The 21806-nt window shown below is 34.3% G+C and overlaps 1 protein-coding gene across 6 annotated transcripts in view; it reads left to right on the forward strand.

Annotated features, from left to right (window-relative positions):
- Nucleotides 1–21806, forward strand: part of LOC115214537 (kinesin-like protein KIF21A) — a 176923-nt gene that overhangs the window by 35091 nt on the left and 120026 nt on the right. For all 6 annotated transcript variants that reach the window (XM_029783744.2, XM_036504851.1, XM_036504850.1 and 3 more), the window contains exons 2-3: nt 3662–3841; nt 18085–18127. In XM_029783744.2, coding sequence (XP_029639604.1) covers nt 3662–3841; nt 18085–18127 — 223 coding nt within the window. The remainder of the gene's footprint in view (nt 1–3661; nt 3842–18084; nt 18128–21806) is intronic.

A 21806-nucleotide genomic window follows, 5' to 3' on the forward strand; every position in this document is an offset into this window, starting at 1 on the left:
ATAGAAGATAGCAAAAATTGTTTTACAAAGCTTGAAGTGAATAGTTAAGACAGTTTAAGGGAAAGATAACATATTTAGTTAGATATAAAAGATTGTTTGTAGGAAATGGACTACTTTTTTAAAGACTTCATCCAAAAAGGAAAAATGGTGCCTGAGACTATTTTTCAGGGCCTCTAAGACTGGTAAGTGGCAATTAATGTCAGACTGGAGATTTATTCTGAATGCATGCAACTCTATTAAAGATGCTATGGACCCTTGTAGTTAAACTAAATGACAGATTGTCTTATCACCTCTAAAACAGGAATGGTTCCTTTTGCAGGGCATCTACACAGTTTCTATCTTCCAAATGCCACTCACAAAGCATTAGTCAACCTGAAGCTATGGTAGCAGACATTTGTCAAAGGTGCCACCCAGTGAGGTTGAATTCAAACCCTTAGTTGTGAAGTGAATTTCTTAACCACGAATCCACATGATTCCATCTAAAATATTTTGTTAGATTTTTAGATCAAAGTGAATCCATTTTATGCATGGAACAGCTGTAACAATAATAAATGTTGACTTTTGATTCAGCAGTGTTGATTGAGAGAAAGAGAGAGAGAGTTATATGATCAGTTTTATGCTTGTCTATTGAATTAGTCTATTTTTTCAGAAAATCATTTAACATTTATGAGAGCATCATATTCATCATTATCTGTTTTTCAAATTACAATTGGTTTTTCAATACTGTTCAACATCACATTCAAGTTTATATGATATTATTATTATTATTCCTACCTCCCTTTCAACATATCTGTCTACCCACCAAAAAATTAGATAATGTTTTAGTCAGTTTGTTTGTTTTATTCATTACTACAGTATTAAGTTTTATTTCTGAAATTACTGCAGTTAGAAAGAACAAAATTGTTTGTCAGTGATTATACACTAAATAAATAAATAAATAATTGGATTTAAAAAAAATTGCTTAAAGGCAAATTATATATGGAAATACTGAGCAATGTACAGATTATGAGAAATGGAATGCAACAACTGTTTTCTACAAAAGATTGTAGTTGACAAGAAAGCTTCATGATTGCTTGACCTGCAAGAAATACCAACTAGGTCTTTTTCAAATCACACCATAAATGGACACATTGGATAACATTGTCCTAGAGACTGTTATGGCTAGATAGTTATGGTTGAATTCCATTTTAGGTTTATTCAGTGTTGGTATAGGCTGAAACAAAAATGATAGCCATCACTCGTGAGTATAGCTTGGTAACATTTACTGTTCTTTCACTAATTATCTTAACTGTCTATGTAGTCATGAGCAGACACAGTCACCCTCTTGGCCTTCCCAAGTCCAGGACTTGGCAGTGGGTGGAGAGTAGGGAATGAGGCCTACATCAGCACTCAGGTGGAATCATTTTCAGCCGAGTAAACTGGAGCACTGTGAAATGAAGTACCTTGCTCAAGGTGGACATCTTGCTGTCCAATCTGTGAATCAAACCCTTAATTTTATGTTTGTGAGCCCAACTCAGTAATCTCTAGGCCCAACAGCTATATTAAACACTGACAATATATCAAAAGAAGAATTTTCTAATTTCTTTGGTTTGGTGTTTTTGTTAATATTTTATCAGATATTTCTTCTGACTAAACAACAGAATGGCAGTGATTGGAACTGCACATTAAACCTATTTCCTGAGTCAGTTTAAATGTTATTTATTTATATTATTTTTGATGTTTGAGATGACCAAAGATTTCTCAATGGTTACTGATAGTACTTTTCCATATCTAACCTCATAATACTCTCAGCAGTCAAAGAGTAAACCCAGCACGTTTTAAACCTGAAATTCTCTTTAAAATGTTACAACTTTTAAAAGTGAGTAATGCCAAGAATCACTTATCAGAAAATAGATCTGTTGTGATTTCTGTCTTCAATTGCTATTTGTCCTACATACTTCATATTTTCATTTTAAATATTATGTTATTTGTCAGACTGATTGATTGATGGCTTTTAGTTATGGAAATCTAGAAGATATTCAACTGTAAGGAATTTGCCTTCCCTTTAATGTTTTTCAAATGAATCCCAAAAGTTGATTTTAAACTTGATAAGTTGTAAATTTTGAGTTCAAGTTGTGTGAGATTTTTTATTAAAATTCTTGCTTTTTTTGGTAGTATTTATTTAGTTATTGTTTAATAAAGGAGAGAAGCACAGTGCCTTTTCCATGCCTTTTTAAGAAAAGCCTCTGAGACTGGGAGAATATGGGAAATATTCTTAAATGGGAGACCTTGTCCAGATGCTTGCAACTGAGTAAACTCTCCAAAAGATACTAAAGGATCAAACAGCAGTGTTCAACCAAATAATGGATTTAGCTTTAAATTATTTTAAAAAATGCTCCACCGCCACCACCACCACCACTACTACTACTTTTAAGTATATATGTGAAGATATATCATTTTGCATGTGCATGTGTTTGTGTTATAATAATCATGAGGAAATTTGCAGGAAAATGATTGTACAAGATGGAATTTCTTTGTAAATTTTATTTCTGGATTTTCCTATCTAGGATCCATTGTGAAAAGTTGTGAGATTGCTTCATGACATGTGTTGGTACGTTTTCTGGATTGTTTTGTATTTTGTTCTACACATTCAGAAAGGCTACTCATGCCAAGGAGCATATTTCATCAATTTATCTCCATGCTATCTTCCAATGACCATAAAAAAAGAAAGAAAAAAAAAACTCTTAACATTTGCTATTTGTGTTCATTTCATTCACAACAGGCAGTTTTATTCTTTTATTGGCCTCAATATCTGCAACAATATCTGGGGTTAAAATATCTTCTGGTCTCGAAATGAAGGATCTAGTCTTTTGGATGTGCTAAGAATGTGCTTTACCAGGGGTGGTTCTTAATGATAAAATTAAACCTCAGGGAACCTGAAATTTTATTCTAGGTGAGACAAAGAACTCAGTTAATATATGCCACATTGGTGTAATCTGATAAGCTACACAGCAATGCTTGTGCTGATATAAAACTCAATGGAAATTGAATGTAATCGCTAGAATTTAAGAATAATTAGTGGTCTTTAGTAAAAACAAGCAAATGCCACAGTTATAATACTGTATTGTGAGAAGTTTCAGGCAGTCTTCATGCTTTCAAACTTTAGATATTTCCTTTCATATATTTCTGTTTTTATAACCTTTTTGTTTCTGATGTTCATAACTGTTTTGCCTACAGAATGGTGAGTTAGGGTTGCCATGTTACCTCAGTTTACATATCTCTGATTTACTTCATAAAAACAACAAAGGTAAAAAGAAAACAAATTTCCATAAAATCTCTATCTGAATTATTTTTGTAAAGGCATATTTTGTGTTTTAGTTTCTGACCACTTCTAGCTCTACATCATCTAGATCTGGATTATTTTTGTAAAGATGTAATTTAATTTCTAACCACTACTGGGTTTACATTTTCCTGTGTGTCTGTTTTTTTTAAAACAATGAAGGTATAAATTGGGAGAGTTAGCTGCTATTTCTAGTTGGTTGGATAACTATGTAAAGACTCCATCATTGGCTCATTAAGTAAATTATTTCAATGTTTTTTTTCCCCCCTGATATAACTGCTGTATTTATTGCTTTGTGATTAATTTGCATTTTACTGACTTACATTTTATTTTCCTTTCCAGAATTCGGCCTCAATGTGGCCGAGAAAGGATTGATATGTGCCAAATTTGCACCGATGTTATCTATGCGGAATCTCAGCTTATCTTGGGAAAAGATAAGGCATTTACATTTGACTATGTATTTGACAGAGATACAGTTCAGAAGGATGTTTATGAAACTTGTGTACAAATGCTTGTTGAAGGGTAAGTCCTGTTTTTCTTTTCTCCAATTCCAAGTAAAAAGGAGAAGAAAAAAAAAATGGAACAGTAAACTTTCCAAACATTTTTGGAGTCGAGATTTCATCAGTATGAATTTTTCACCTTTTACTAGGAAGTGTTTTTTAATGCATTATATAAATAAAAGGAGAGCACAAAAAATATTGTTTGATACATTGTAATGAATACCACTTTATTAGTTGCATAATGACTAAGTAATTGGGGGGTGGGTGGTTGGGATTTTTGTTAACTGTTTACAAAATGCAAGAAAACACTTCCCTCTAGTTTTAGATGATGAAAACATGTTTATCATCATCATCTGCTCAAATTGAGGTGGGGAGAATACATGTTCTTACAGAATTATGCTTCACCATTAACATTTAACGTCTGTTTTCCATGCTGGCATGGGTCAGATGGCTTGTCAGGAACTGGCGAGCCTGGGGTCGCACTAGATTCCATAGTCTGTTTTGGCTTGGTTTCTATGGCTGGATGCCCTTCCTAATGCCAACCATTCTTCTTCCATTTAAAGGAAAGACTTGATTAGACTTGCTAAGAATCAGCAGATCTAATCTTTAGACACATGAGAACATCAATGTTGATATTTTTAAGATAGACTTAAAGCCAGGAATTTGTGGATAGAGATTAGTTCAGATAAATTGATCTCAGTACTTAACTGGTACTTTATTTTGATCTCAAAGAGATGAGCAAAGTTGACTTGAAAAGGAGGCAAAGATCTGTAACAAATGTTGCCAGTAATTTTTGCTGGTTTGGCTCTATGTCCTGTATTTGAATCCTGAGTTAACTTTACCTTTTGTCCTTCCAGGGTTCAGTAGGTTTGTTAAAAAGAGTACCAGTCAAATAATCAACTAGCTCTACCATTCTCGAATTCCAGGCCTGGTATCTTGCATTAGGAACATTATTTGTAGTTTTGGAGGATTGGCAGAGTCATTAGAACATCGTTCAAAATGCTTTACCTTATTTGTTTCAGCTTGTTTTAAGTTCAAATCCCACTGAAGTCCACTTCACCATTGTGGTTGATGAAATAAGTACCAATCAGGTACTAGAACAAGTGTATTGACTAATCTCTTTCCTCAAATTCCTGGCATTGTATTCATTTTAGAAACATATAATTCTCACATCTTCAAAGATTATATTTGTTAATTCCTAGCAGTTCTCACCAAGTTTTCAATTTAAATATAGTTAAGCTTCCTAGTGCAAAGACATGTATTCTCCCCACCTCCGTATTTGGTCAGAATATGAAGCAAACATTGTGAGATGTGTTAACCACAGTGTAAAATGAGGTCAAGCGAAAGAGTTTGTGCCAACAAGTTAATAGCTTCTAGCAATGTCTATAGGAATTTTTTTTTATGTATTTAATGATGGGAATTTTTCCCCTGTTGTTTTGTTTTACTTTCTTTTTCACTTTTCAAGTCAAACATATTGTTACTGCTCTAGTATTCCGTTTATGTTTAGTTATTATTGAATATTGTAAAGTTATTTTGAATGAAAATTGTGGGTTGCCTTTCATGCCAATGTTTCCTCTAGCTGTAGCCATTTCCCGTCAACACCCATACCTCATTCGTAACACTGTCTCATCTACCATTGTCCTCTGCTACCTTTGTTTGCCACTCACAACATTCACTCTTATGTACTTAGGATCACCTCCATCCCATCACCATACATCTCTCAATCTCCCTTACACTCTTGTAACCTTTACCCACCCTTTCCCACTTATCTCTCTCTTTCAATCCTCCCCTCTCTACTGCATTCAGCTGCTCATCGCTCTTTCTGTATTGCCAGTCATCACTTCCTTTCCCTTGGGCCACTTCTATTGACATCCATTCCTCATTCTTATCACCTTCCCTCCTATTTATACTTACCACCCTTGTTCACCATTTACTAAATTCACTCCTATTCATTTCTATAACCACTTCTCACTCTCCCTCCCTTACTCTTGCAACATTTACCCATCCTTACTCCTCATCTTCTGACTCCACACTCTCTTCTGTTCACCTTATGCTTTGAGTGTATATTCCAACCTCTTGTTACCCCTCCTCTCTCCATCTCCACTCCAGTTACTCCTATCTCCTTATAGGGTAGCTATCTATCTCATCTATAACTACAAATCTGTTCCCATCCCTTCCGTCATACTTTAACTTCCCAACACTTTGCATAAAGCCATTTTCCTCTATATTATACTCTCATTTTGTGAAGGTGGCCTTTTAAATCTTTTAAGTTACATGGTAACTTCACTAGTGCTGGTGCCACAAAATGGAACCAGTACTCTCTGCAAAATAGTTGCCAATAGGAAGGATATTCAATCATTGAAACCATGCCAAATCTGAGCCACTAGTGCAATTCATGGTCCTCTGACCTGTTGGATCCTGTCACTATCCAACTTGTAACAGCATAGAAAGTGAATGTGAAATGATGATGATTGTTTGTTAAAATAAGTTTATTAAAAGTAAGTTTAAAAGGAATAATGGATCATTAACACCCGGGGTGGAGGTAAATCTATTTATAGTGACAAAATTTTAATTTATCTTGAAAATGAAAAGGACTTCAAGTTTCGTCTCATGACTTTTTCAACCTCAAAAATTTGAGGTCTCAGTGAACTTAATAAATATCACCTCATGTATGTAATCTCTATCGTCATGTATGTATATGTATGTAATGTATATCTTTAGATGAAAAAGTTAGGAAAGTAGTATAAGTGAAAGATGTAGGATATTCTCTCCATAACAGCTGTATTGATGGATATTATTTATCTGACCAGTCGTTGTTCTTAGGAAGATATGGGTTTACTGTCAGTTGTCACATGAGGAAATTTTGTTTTTTTAAAACTATTATGTAAATCTAACATTCTTTCTAAAAATATTTGCCAAGTTTTTGGGATGAGTCCAATCTCATAACTGTTTTATTTTCACTTACTGTTTGTTTAGCTCCAGAGTTCTGACCACACTGATCTCTGATCAAAAGCATGCTAGCCATGACTGCTCCATCCTTTTTGTTTCTCAGAACCACTAAATATAGGATCACATCCAATGTTTTCATTTGAGATTGTGGTTTGATGTGATTTAAAGGAAATTAGGTTGCCATTCCACAGTTATATACACATTTAAAATGAATATGCACACTGGCATTTTAATCGAAGGTTGTTTCACATGCATATATTCAATTTAGATGCTATTTCTAGTATGTTGAATAGCTTGCATTGAGGCTTCCTCAGTTGTTGATATGTTTTCTACAAATTGCTGGCCTCCATGCCGGTGGCACTTAAAAAGCACCATCCGATCGTGGCCGTTGCCAGCCTCGCCTGGCCTCCGTGCCGGTGGCATGTAAAAAGTACCATCCGATCATGGCCGTTTGCCAGCCTCGTCTGGCATGTAAAAGCACCCACTACACTCATGGAGTGGTTGGCGTTAGGAAGGGCATCCAGCCGTAGAAACATTGCCAGATCAGACTGGGCCTGGTGCAGCCTTCTGGCTTCCCAGATCCCAGTTGAACCGTCCAACCCATGCCAGCATGGAAAGCGGACGCTAAACGACGATGATGATGATGATGTTGGTCCTCCTCTTGTCACATAAAGAAAAAGAACTTTTTAAAATTAATTTCTCCTAAATGGATATGAAGCATAAATATATCTTTGATTGAAATTTGAATTTACACTTAGTCTAATCCTTGCTGGCCTGAATTGAACTGCATTTCCCTGGAACTACTTTCCTACTTATATTTTGTTTATAAGCACCAACCTAGAACATGATGAATGCCATTAACTTCAATTTGGGAAGACTTCATGAACTCTGTTATCATTGCTTATATAGGATGTTTACAGAGAATTAAATAAACAAAATTTAGTACTCTAAGTTTATTGCATGTGTATAAAATCAGATACAAAATTCAAAAAAGTCTGCTTACCACCAGATTAGTAATTTATTTTTTGAAAAAGTAAAAATTACTAAAACTATGATTGGAATGTTTGAATATGCAAATAGATTGGATTGGGAATAGATAAGTGTGGGTAAATTGAAAAAAATAGGGAAATATATGTAAACACGTGGTATAGTTTTAAAAACGGGTTTATAAATCAATATTACAATGTATTGTGAGTAAATATAAAGTATATATAGCATAGGAGTAAGAATTGAGATGATTGCTATGTATATGTATATGCATTTACCTATGTTGACACTAAATGATGTATGAAAAGCTGTGTAAATACATAACATTCTTCAGTGTGGTTGAACGAGTATGGTTGATAAAAATCCAGCTAAAGCTTGGGAGATTGACATAGATTTTTCAGAATGCATCCTCTATTGAGAGACTGTTGTGTAAGACTTTTTGGTTATTCATTCTTGATGATGCTTTGTACGGACAAATATTTGTCCACCTTACACAATAAGGCGTACCTTGGTGTAATGCGGTCAGGTTTTATAAACAAACAGAAGTGAGGGGGGGGGGCATGACTGAATTTAATGGGAATGCAAATGTCTTGGTTTGACTTTTGAGAGAGGAAGACATCTGTGGGCACACATGATTATAGACACCAACGTGCAGTGTGCACGTGTCAAGGCATGAACTGAATTACTAAGAGCTGTGTAGTAAATACTGGTGCTATTATGTTGTTGAAAATGCCAGAGTAGACCAACCCTCGAAGGCTGTTATTGCTTTCCTCATAGAGTGGCTCTAATTGGTTCTGTTTGCTATAGCTCTTTGTTCAGGTATCAGTGTCATTCCCTTAGCCTTGTTTTTATCTCTTCATTAGCCAATCTTCTTAAAACTGCCAAGAGAATTGTCATAAAATTATGTTGCTTTCATGAATGATATCTCCAGACCATCAAAGCTTGGCCCTGGAATATTTGATTTGATACTTGTAGAGATAATTATTTATAAGAGCTGATCAGTCTGTTAAGCACTGAATGTGGAGCTATTACAAATCCAAATTTTTCAGTCATACCGGAACATGACAAAAATTATAGCATTACACACCTTGAATTTATTAGAAAGGTGAATGTCTTTCTGTGACAGGACTTTATAGAGTCAACTTGGCACTTGATTTGCATTTAGGTCCTACCTGCAATTCTGTCCTTCAAAGCATTTTGTTGATAGTAATGTTTGCTACTGTGGGATGCAGTTTGCTGATTGTTTGGTAAAACACATTTGATACTTTATGGTACTTCATAACAGTTCTTAAAATGGTTTTTCAGGATGCCAGAGTTAATGGAAATAGTATTTCAGGAGTATTTCTCTTCATTATTTTTGCAGCAAGATGCATCAAACAATATACTGTAGGCCATCCATTATGAAAAATATTGGGGTACATATATGGCCTTATTTGACTCCTCTGAAGATTCACCATCTAAGCATCTTTTTTGCTGGTATGCAGAAGAATTGTGCATTTGAATTTCTGTTTGCCATCTTCCTGGAACTTTCTGTTGTGTCAAATGAAGCCAGAGAGTGGTTCATGGTCTGCTCATATATATGTGTGTGTGTGTGTGTGTGTGTGTGTATAAAGGCTACCATTGGTTTCATGTTAAGAAAAATATCTTAATATCTTGACAATTTTTCAAGCTGATCACATAGGAATGGTGTTTGTCTGAGCATTCATTCTTGTTGTTGAGGAAAAGCAAGTGCAGGGATGGATTTCGGAAAGGTTGATATCCTGCTCAGGAAGCTCTAGATAAATGGTTTGCATAAGGCTTCAGTGGGGGTGAAAATATGGGTAACAAGAGATGAGTAATTAGGTGGGTTTAAGTGAATTGACATGAAATCTTTTGGAGGAGCACAGTCAATTGTAGAGGTGTTAAAAAAGATAGTTCAGAAGTTGCAGTATGCTGAGGAATGAGTTAATGCCAATCAGACAGACGGCTTCTCATCAGATGTGATTTAAGATTTATGTATATATATATTTATGTAGCAGTAATACTTCATTATAGGTCTTGCTTGAGATCCACAATGGAGTTATGTTAATAACAAGTAAATATTTAATGATAATATCTCTCTTTCTCATGACAAACAAACAAATTCTTCTTTTGAACTGTGTATATTGAGTCTGTCCATATCATCTTCAAGAATTTTCTGGATTATCATTTGGCATCGATACTTGTTTCTTAACTATCTACTTACTTGTGTACTTGTGTTTCTTTTTATTATAGATTACTATCTTTTATAATAGATTACTAACTGTACTTGTGTTTCTTTTTATAATAAACTATCTTTGTATTTGGAAGCTTTTCTCAATTTCTAATTATGATTATAGAATATTTCCTTTCTTGCCAATAACTTCATTCTTTAGCTGATTCATCATCTTCATCATTTAACAGCTTCTTTACATGTTGGATTGGGCTGGCCAGGTCATCACTATCTGAGTCGGTTCTTATTTGGATTTACTGCCATCTTAGACCTGTTGGTGATCAATCCTCACTTGAAATTCATCCATAGTCAGGATTTAGTACTAATTGTTTAAGTAACGGCTGGTCAAATTCTTATAGAAAGTTTAAATGTCAGTTAAAGTTGCATTATTGCTTGCTAATATCAGCATTATCTTTTGATTGTCATTCCTGATTGCAGCTATAGGATCAGTTATAACTGTATAGTTAAAAAATTCATTTTGCAATTATGGGTTTGGTTCCACAATGTAGCACCTAGGGTATATGTATTCCTATCACATTAGGAGTAAGTTTATCACTCAAGAACAGCTAGCTCATTGATCAAAAGTTTTAGTTTTCTTGAGCAATAAACTGAATCTGTGACATGGTTTAGCACCATTACCAGGTCCTTGGGTATCTTTATCAGTCCCATTCTGTTGAAATCATTCAGGCCAGGTCTCCTGTCTGAGGATAACTAAGTATCCAGTTTCCTACTGCAGTAATATGTATTTAGGGTTCTCTTTTTCCATTTTATGGAAGGAGGCTAAAAGAAAAAGTCATGAATGCTATTCTTCCTATCTAACAAAATCGTAACAAACAAAACAAGAATGAGACAAAATTAGGTTTTTAAAAAAATTTTTTTTTTGAATCAGAAACATTGCTTCTTGTTTGAACCAATAACTGAAAAAGTAGATTGCTTGTGGTCCATCAAGCAGATAGGTTGTATTCAATTTCCACTGATGTTGGTGTTGTCCCAGATACTAGCTGCCCTCTACTGTAATGTTCTTGTGATTCATGTAATGCTCGTAGAGGACATACTACATGTCACAATAATATAGATAACACTGTAGTGTTGCAAGGGACATACAGCTTGTGACAATGATTGACATTAACATAATCATGTCAGTTGGGGGCTACATATCTCGATGACATAATAGTTGTTTAGTATTAAGACACATCACATGCACAATAATGAACAATAATATCGTGGTGCTAGTAGGGGACATTCATATCATAATGGTAGATATAATTTGTTCGTTTATTGGCCACAAGGGCTAACAAAAATCAATTAAAACATAAAGGGACAAAACACAGGACGAAAGTTACAAAGGGTTTTGTCTGTTTGAAAAAAGTCTGTGTACTAAAGCAGGATAACAACGAAATATAAGTAACAATTAAAACTCCCAATAGGGGGAGGCGCTTCGAAAGGTTACTCGTGGAAAAAGCCATGGGAGCCTGGTCAAAAGAGCGGCTAGAGAACCCCTTTCTCCTTTTATATTTTCTTTTAATTTTCACAGGTGTATCCTCAGAATTGGTCCATTCATACTGGCCATTCTTGTGACATTCACCCACCTTAATGTAATTGTGTAGTGCGGTTGTACCAACTACATGTCATTGTGGTTTAGAAGAAATATATAATCTTGTTTTTGTAGGTTTTAGCCAACATTTTCTTCCGAAAATAATTTTTGTTTTTATTGTTTTAAATCTGTATTTATTGCTTTACACTGGTTGTCAGTTCCTTTTTATATTTTATGTGACTTCTGTGTCTGTGTGTTTTGTCCTTGTTAACATCAGTTGGTTTATTTCTTAGTTGAGTCATTGATCTTTTGAAGTTAATATCAAATGAAAATTATCTGGAGAGATCTTAACTATGGAGTTGGAACTAAAGTGCATCATCATTTCTTTATTCACCTATTACTATCAACATCTTACTATAAACTGGTTATTTACTTTCCCTTCTGTAATCAATAGTGCTGAAACAACATACAACAGTATAAAGTTACAAAATGTAGTACCTGAAGGTGACTCAGGGAAGATTATGTACGAGTCCACAAAGGTGACAGTGTCTATAAACTTTTTACATCTAACTTAAATTAAAAGCTGATATTGATATCCTTCCTGTCCTTGCAATGTTCTAGATAATAACAAATAAATCCTTATGTCCTTGCTTCTTGTCCAACAATGCTGGTTTCTTGTATCGTTTCATGATTTAACAGTTTATGAGAAATTTAATTCTCCCAAGTTGGCATAGGCTTCTGAAGGAATAGTGTGTGTGTGTTGTGTGTGTGTGTGTGTGTGTAAAACAGCCATGACACACAATAGTAACATACTAGTCTGTTTTGGAGGTTTCGCTTAATTTTGATACAACCTCATATTGAATGCTGACCTAATAAAAAATGTTCTTTGTATATGAATGCACACAGTGTGTGTGAGGGGTCCCACTACACAGCACCTAGGATAATTTTCTATGATAGCCCAAGACCAACCAATGCTGTGGGAGAGAATTTGGTAGACGGGAACAGCTGGAAGCTGTCATGTGTGTGTCTGCTAATATGCATATGATTATATTCCATACTGTTACTGCTTAAGCAAAGCGGTGGTTATTCTGGTACTGTGTGCTACTGGACTTGAAATTTCACATCACCAAATAGTCTCTTTTGACAAAATCTATGAAATGCTGCATGATTTCTTGGTAGACTGCTGTGTTGGTTGTTACCCTGAACAAACATAGTAGTCAAATACCTGCATATGACATGCAACTCTAAACCATCAATCTCTGCATGTCTGCAAGAGTTTGACCTGAGACTTCAAACAGTTGGGATTCTGTTCTTTTCTTGTCCTCCTTCAAACACACACACACACACACACACATACATATACATATATATATATATATATATATTATATATATATATATATATATATATCTCTATCAAGAAAGTGAGATGACACAGAAATAAACAATTATCTTATGAACTTCATTAGCTTACAGCTGTTTCTGCTGTAAGAGGCAGTAGACTCATTGTTGAGGGCCTGAGTAACACGTTATTGCTTCATCAGAGCCTTTAATGAATATTGCAATGCTTAAGTGATATATATATATATATATATATCATCATTATCATCATTGTTTAATGTCCTCCTTTTGTGCTGGCATGAGTTATATGTATAGCTTGTAAGTGGATATTGGTATATATATATATGTGTAATGTGATAAATTTTGTCCAGTAAAGCCTTCTCCAGATATCATTGAAAGCACGCTTTTAGTTAAGTACAGTTATTATTACTACGTAATTCTCATCTGTATACCTGAACAATATTAAAATTCACTGATGATATCAAAAACACACAAGTATTTATTTTTTTGTTTTGCTAAAATGTGTTTTGCTCCACCCAGTTTTGAAGTAAATTTTATTTTTTAATCTAGAAGAAATAAAACTATTTTTCTTTGTATTTATATTTATATATTATTTTTTTTAAGCATTCCTGACAAGATTAATACCCCTGTCCTACAGCTATACCACATAGAAGAGTATTACAGGAATTGTTATCCATCCGTTGGGATGTACAATTTTCCTGTTTGCTTAGTTAATTTTCTTTTTCACTTAATCTATTTATTTAAAGCAAACTTATTGTTCTGCTATTATTTGTTTATATTTCTTTTATACTTTTTATTATCTCCATTGGCTAAATGAAGTAGGTTTTTAGTTTTATGAATGTTTAATGTAACAAAAATTTGATGAAAGAATACACCATTAAGAAAGCTAGTCTTTATAGTGAAGCCTGCTCTCGTTTTTAAAAAATTCCATTTAGCGTAAAGGTTATTTAAAAATTCTCTGTTTCAAAAATACATAAGTATTAAGTGTGTGAAAGGAGGGGGATAGAAAAGAGAAAAGTGACATGGATATTTTGTAGTCAGTTCTAGCTTTTGTTTAATTCTGAACAACTGTTCACATGGCAGCTGTGGAAATTTCATTTGATAAAAATGTGACGAGGAGAATAAGAATTAAGAGCGGATAGTTAGATGAAGGAATGTTTTGCTCCACAACTATTATGTCTGAAGTTACTTCATAAGAATAGCCTGTCCTAATTAGTGACTACATAATCATGCACTGTTGTTGACTTGTACATCTTGACATATGTGATATTTTTGTCTTTGGTATTTGAACTCTAAAGTTTTAAAAGCATAGTTCTGGATTATTATACAAACAATTTCTTTTTGTTTTTATGAAATGAGTTTATAAAAGTCTGTCTGGTTTAGGATATCTAAACTGTAATCTTATCACTTGTTTGAATAAGACTTATTTCCAATATATATATAATTTGACTGCAGTGTGGGTTGAACAGGTCTATATCACTCCACATGTCATATATCTTATATTTTTTGATTCCTGCTCCTAATTCACCAAGCCAGGCCAGGCCAGGATGTTGTCCAGTTTTTCAATTTGTTGTGTAACTTGTCTCTGCTATCCTATATCTGTTACTATATCTGGTTGAGAAAATTGTAACGGTATCCACTATAAGAATAGGTTAGATGGATAGGATTAGTATTTTATTGTTGTAATTGTATCTGCAATGCTGACTGCTATTGGATATGGTCAGTTTCATTGTTTTAATTAGGTGAATGTGGTCAATGCTTGGTAGTTGTTATGGTGTCCACAGTGAGAGCAATCTTGGTGGATATGGTCAGTGTTTGGTAGCCATAATGGTGTCCTCAAAGAAGACAAGGTAGAAGGATATGTAGTCATCTAATAGCTTATATGTGAAAACCTGGTTCAGTAATAAAAACCATAATATGGGACAAACCTTCCTAGCCTCAAGACATCAGCTAATATATCAAACACATGTTCATAAAAGTGTTATTAATTTAAAATGAATGAGCATCAAATGCTGCCTAACTACTACTACTCCTCAGGACACTTTATCAAGTCCATTTATACACCCACACCTCTCTGTGCTATCATATATTCCTGTTCACTGCATGCAACACTTATCATAATGTAAATATCAAGTTATACTGACATGAGTTTTATATCTATCTTCTTCATAAGCTTCCAGATATACTTGTATATGAACATGATATATATGGAAAATGTCTCTTTGAGAACAGATAAATTAAAGCACTAGACATGGAATACAAAAAGGAAGTTACTAGAAATAGCAGCCAAGTTTTTCTCAAACCACATCTTACATATAGATACAGGAGGAGGAGATACTAAGAAATATAGTCCTACATATTCTTGAAAAGACAAGATGGTCACGACTGGAATGTTTTTGATCATAGATCTGCTTGATCAGGGTTGACATTGGGTTAAATATTTCCATCCTAACTCAACATAACCATAAAAAGTCAGGCAAGTAAGATAACATATACACCATTACCACAATGAGTTTCATGTAGCATGCGCAATGATTTTCACACATACACATGCATTCAAGGGGCATAAAACCTGAGCTTCATACAACTAAATTCATTAGTACAACCTTTACTAGTATATTAACATGTAAGGCATAATACATATCATAATGTTACAGAAAATCTTAAAACTGAATCCTTTACAACTAAATTTGTTGGCACAACATTCAACCAAAAATAAAGAAACCTCACCATTAACAATAGATTACAAACAATTCATAAACCCTACCAGAGACTAACTGCTTTACTTTGAACTCAATCTTTCCTTACTAGCTTAATAAAAATACCAGTTGAAATAATACACTTCACCTTATGAAAAGCATTAATATAGATCACCTAATTTAGTTCTGATGTATTCACAAGTGCTGTTAATTGCAGGTAAACTGTATAATGTAGTTAGACTGAATTTTTTTGTATATGTATTTTCTTTGAAGGATTGGTTTTCTTAATATAACTGGCTTCCAATATGAAATAGGTTCTTTGTTCCACATATAACTATCATAAAGATTTTTAAAAAAATAAAAGCTAATTTTTCTATACTGTTTCCTCATTTAATATTGGTTTTGTTATCCTATTAAGGAAATAGAATAAATGGACAAAAGAGACATGGGCTCTGTCAAAGCAGCTTGTCCAGGAGGGCAGTAACTCTGGATAACAACCGATAAATGGTAGAGGGAACTTGTTGCTTTTGCTATAAACATTTCTAATGCTGGCGGGATGTTAAAATGCGCCCAATTCCTGATGAAAAGTAGTTGTAGAATGAAAGAGCATCCAACCACAAAGCCATAACTAAAACCAATTCATAAACAACAATGAGGTTGATTGGTTTTCTCTGTTGCTCTTGCCAGATCATAAATGAGTGTGAACAGCAACACCTGTTCAACCTATGCAGGCATGGAAAAAAAAAATGGATGTTGTTCATTAATTCAATCTCCTTATATTTTTCTTTGTATTCAATGAATGTTACAATTTATTTTTGTCTGCTCTTTTCAGCTTAAGGCACTGATTATGCCAGTTGAAATTTATTTGTTGAAAAATTCAGTGCTGTAAAGTGCTGTATTTATAAGATGGCTACTTCAATAATTTTAATATAAATACCACACTTAAGGCAGTGAGCAGGTAGAATCGTTAGCATGCCGGGCAAAATGCTTAGCAGTATTTCGTCTGCCATTACGTTCTGAGTTCAAATTCCGCCAAGGTCGACTTTGCCTTTCGTCCTTTCGGGGTCGATAAATTAAGTACCAGTTACGCACTGGGGTCAATATAATCGACTTCATCCATCTGTCTGTCCTTGTTTGTCTCCTCTGTGTTTAGCCCCTTGTGGGTAGTAAAGAAATAGGTATTTCATCCATCCTTATGTTCTGAGTTCAAATTCCTCTGAGGTCAACTTTGCCTTTCATCCTTTCAGGGTTACTAAAATAGGTACCAGTTGAACACTGGGTTTGATATAATTGACTTACCCCTTCCCCTGAACTTGCTGATCTTGTGCTAAAATTTGAAACCATTGTTAATACTACATTTTATTCACTATGAATATCTTATCAAGCACAATGAGATTCAGTGGTTATCCCCAGTATTACTGTTTAATTGTGAAGGCGCGTGGCTTAGTGGTTAGGGGCATTTGACTCATAATCGTAAGTTTGTGAGTTCAATTCCCGGCGGCGCGTTGTTTCCTTGAGCAAGACACTTTATTTCACGTTGCTCCAGTCCACTCAGCTGGCAAAAATGAGTAGTACCTGTATTTCAAAGGGCCAGCCTTGTGTCACGCTGAATCTCCCCGAGAACTACGTTAAGGGTACACGTGTTTGTGGAGTGCTCAGCCACTTGCACGTTAATTTCATGAGCAAACTGTTCTGTTGATCGTATCAGCTGGGACCCTTGTCTTTACAACCGACGGAATGCTCCTACTGTTTAATTGTATAACCTTAAAATGGGTTTTACTTGAAGTGTATGTGTTCGTATTTTATAATATTTATAAAACAGGTCCACTTAATTATAATGAACCAATCCTTGATGTGGATCTGTTAGTGTTTACCATTCTTATGTTTCTGTAATAATGCAGTAATTGTTAAAATTTTTTGTTTTGTTTTACATATGTCATCTGCTTTGTAAATGTTTCATTGTTTACTGTCGTAATCCTTTCTAAATATTTTATGTTTTGTGTTGGTCCTAGTCAACCATGTTTGAGTAGTGCTATGATATAACTCCTTGAAACATTTCAGTGACCTGCAAGCTTTAGACCTTGAAGATGCTTCTTTTTAGTTTGTTGAGTCCATGTTGTACATTGTACTATGCTGTTGGCTTGCTGAATAATGTGTAGAGAACATATTACATTTATTCCATTATCTTGTCATGATCTTAAAAATGATTGAAAACTAATTGACTCTGACTGAAAAGAGAGTTTGCTGATGTATTGTGTATATGCAATTCCCTGGAGCTGGTTCACAACCTAGAACAGTTTCGAACTAATCTATCGTTAATGTGTGTAGTTTGTCTTTCTACTGATTAGATGAGAGTGATATATTTTAGTTTCGTTTATGAGCATTGATAAAAATCTATTTTACTAATTTAATTATTGGTTTAGATGCAAAAATAGATTTGAAGTACTTTCAAAACTATTAAAAATATACCTATATTTCTATCTTTCATTTTTTCTTTCTTTGCAGATGTTTTGAAGGTTACAATGCAACAGTATTTGCCTATGGCCAGGTAAAGTCACAACCTCATTCTTTGATGTGATCAATTTTTGTAAATTGTTATATGAACCTGTTTAATTAATACTGTTTTAAAAACAAGTGTATTTAGATGGGTTTCCTGACTTGTAAGCATTTGTAGCCAATCTTGTCTATCATTAACCTCCTGACCTTTCTGATTTAGATTACATGACCTCATTATAGTCTGTAATGCACTGAAATTGATGCTTCATCTTCAGTCTCTTTACAATGCCACTCCATCTATTTTCAGCCCATTCACTTGATTGGTATTCTTGTTACCACTTCAAGTGCTCTCTTTATATACTGCCTGTCTGTCTGTCTGTCTCTCTGCATGCATATTTAACATGTTGATACACTATTAAACCTTCAACAATAACGGAAAATAAAACTTCAAAATTCTCTGATAAATTATTTATAATTATATTATCTGTCAATAAGTTTGTAGATTCAGCATTTAATTTTATTTTTTTACTCTTGAATTCAAAGAACATTGGAACATGTTACGCATGTACTTTAGATTTAAATAGAGATGTTTCATTAAACCAATGCTGATTCAATAGATCTGCAAATTCTTGTGAACTCCAACATTTTCTAACCTTTCTTGTTGAATAGCCACCTAAATGGATACTTTTGATCCCTACCAATTTTACCCTTATAGAATAATATTAGTGACTGTAATTAAAATATGATTACTATTTTTACTTATAATAGTTTGCTTAATAATGATTAAAATAATATAGTAGGCTTTGCTAATGATTAAAATAATGCTGACATTGTTCATTAATTCTTTACTACTACAATTAATACTATCTCCATCGTTGATGTCCAGCAGCAAGTTATGCAATATTTGATTCCAATTTTCATAAATGTTATTAATCTTCAAGCTGTACTATTTCCATACAGCTTTTACACTTGGTCAAAATTTGGGTTACTGCACTAAAATATTTCACCTCTTAACAGAAGGCAGAAAAGCAATAGAAAAGTAGTTTGGCTCCATTCCATAATAAAGGAAAGGCCATACTGCATTGTAACCACATTTCACACAAATTTTGATTAAAAAAAAAAAAAATTTAATCTTTATTTATTTGTTGATAGGATATTGTTTACTTTTGTGGCTGTGTGGTAAGAAGCTTGCTTCACAACCACACAATTTTTGGGTTCAGTTACAGTGTGTCACCATGGGCAAGTGTCTTCTACTATAGCCTCAGACCAACCAAAGGCTTGTAAGCGGATTTGGCAGATGAAAACTGAAAGAAGCTCATCGTGTGTGAATGTCTTTGTTTGTCCCCCGCCATCGCCTGGCAACTAATGTTGATGTATTTATGTCACCATAACTTAGCAGTTCAGCAAAAGAGATTGATAGAATAAGTATCAGACTTAAAAGAAAAATGATTACTGAGATCGATTCATTTGACTAACATTATCCAAGAATGGCTGAAACAAATGAAAGATGAAATTTATTTGTCATTTTGTAACTCAAAGATGACCTTTTGCAGTTGAATTTTTAAAAATCTATTTTGCTCACATTTTTTTTGTTGTTGTTTACCCAGTCAAGAATTCTCAGTTCAAAATCTCATTAATTCTTGTCTCAGAGATCCTTCAAGTATTATCGATGTACACAGTTGGTCCTCAGATTATTATCTGTAAATTGTGATGGAAATTGATAGAGCTAGCTCCCTTTTACCAAAGTCTTCATTAGTTAGTTCCTTTGTTTCTTCCAAACTAGCATAGTTTAAATATGGCGAGTTATTTGAAGCAGGGTTTTAAAGCCAGATGCTCTTCTTGCTGCTAATGCTTACCTGCTTTTTCAAGTAAAGAGTTGTTTTTTTTCTTTTATCCCAGAAGTCTTTAAAAGCACAGAGCAGCTGGTCATAATGTCCACACAGAATATCAACATCACTACTTTCTTGCTAAAGTAGTGACAAGTGTAGAATCTCTACATTTACGCATGCACTCGCTCGCTTGGTTTCCGTCTAACAGATTAACTAAGAAGTTGGTGAAGCTGGTTCAATGGTAAAAAGCACAAATTCCAGAGGTCACTCGATGGGACTGGACATCAAATAATATGACTTCAAAGTGAACAATTTTATTTGTTAACTGCATTCTAAGCATATTTTAGATTAAAGCTGTTCCCTTGTAGTTGGAAATTCAGCCTCCATCTTTTGAAGCTGCAATATTATTTTATATATACTTTTCGAAAAAAATTATTCTTCAGACTTTTCATAGCTTCACTAGTTATTTTCTCAGAAAGGACACAAGTTATTAGTGATCTGCAGGTAGACAAATATTTACATATTGCAAGAAATAATTTATTTTGTTGGATTGTTTTACTGGAGCCATAATCACCATTTTCCAGCTTGTTCATATGGTAAGAAATATCTAAAATTTAAAAGGAAAATTCTGGATAATCAATATTGAAACCAAATATTTTATTTAAAAATTCATGTAAAAATGTAGATTTGTAAATTTCATACATATGAAATTTAACTTAAATAGCCTGCAGCAATGATATATGAAAGTTTTGATGGAAGAATAAATTTTGTTTTTATGGTTTTTATGAGACATTGTTTTGAATGAATGTTAACATAGAAATAATTAAAAATGAAAATGTATTTGAAAACTGTCATAACAAGAAAGGAACTGAAACTATGTAATGGACAGTACATTTACTTTATTTAATGTATTGTCAGCTTGAACCAGCAGATCTAGACCAAAGGGACGGTATTTCCATTCCATGGTGGTTGGCACCTCATTTAGGATGCCTCATGCTGTGATACCTACTCCAGCAACAACTTGATGTGCTTGGCTTGTTCTGTTACCAGCCTAGGCTCTGCTGCTCACCAGGTGGAGGGGCATACTGTCTAAGTATCGGTCACACTCTGACAGGTTTATGGTTGAGCCTGTGGCAGTGGAGATCTCTTGTGTTCTCAGCTCCTGGACCATCTCCATGCTTACTGTTATCGGGGCTGAGATGGCTCTCCACGAGTGTGAGTCCCGTGAATCAGAGTTGTTATTCCAGTGCATCTCCCTCGCCATCCTCTGGGGCAACATCTTTTCCATTTTGTCTGCTGGGACCATGAAGCTGTCTGAATTGCAAGAAATTGTACATACCACTACTCAATATAAAGTTACTCCAGCTAGCACTATCATACAACTTTAATCATACTCTTTTCTTTCTTTTTCCATGTATCCCTGTTGTATGTATAAATTATACAGGGAAACATTGTACTTTCTTATTGAACCTGTTGTAATAAACAATTACTGTGAAACAAAATCCTATTCAACTCAAAAGGTCAACTTCAGTGTTTGAGTGCACAGGTTTACGCATGACCACTTTTATTACATTTGTGGTGATCAGCTTTCAACCAAAGGTATATACTGTATGGTATCTGTGTCAGAAGTGACAGCGATTGCATAATATGATCCAGTTGATTCCCACAGCACCGTAATATCGTTTTGAAGATGTGTGGCTTAGTGGGTCGGTTATTCTGCTCACAGTCATATGGCTGGGAGTTTGATTCTTGATGGTACGTTGTGTCCTGAAGCAAGACACTTCATTTCATGTTGCCCCAGCCTGCTCATCTGGACAAGAGTTGTATCCATAATTCAAAGGGCCAGCCTTGTTACATTCTGTGTCACACTGAATCTCCCTCAGAACAACATCAAAGGTATGC

This window comes from Octopus sinensis, linkage group LG7 (assembly GCF_006345805.1).
Source record: "Octopus sinensis linkage group LG7, ASM634580v1, whole genome shotgun sequence".
Classification (NCBI taxonomy): Eukaryota; Metazoa; Mollusca; class Cephalopoda; order Octopoda; family Octopodidae; genus Octopus; species Octopus sinensis.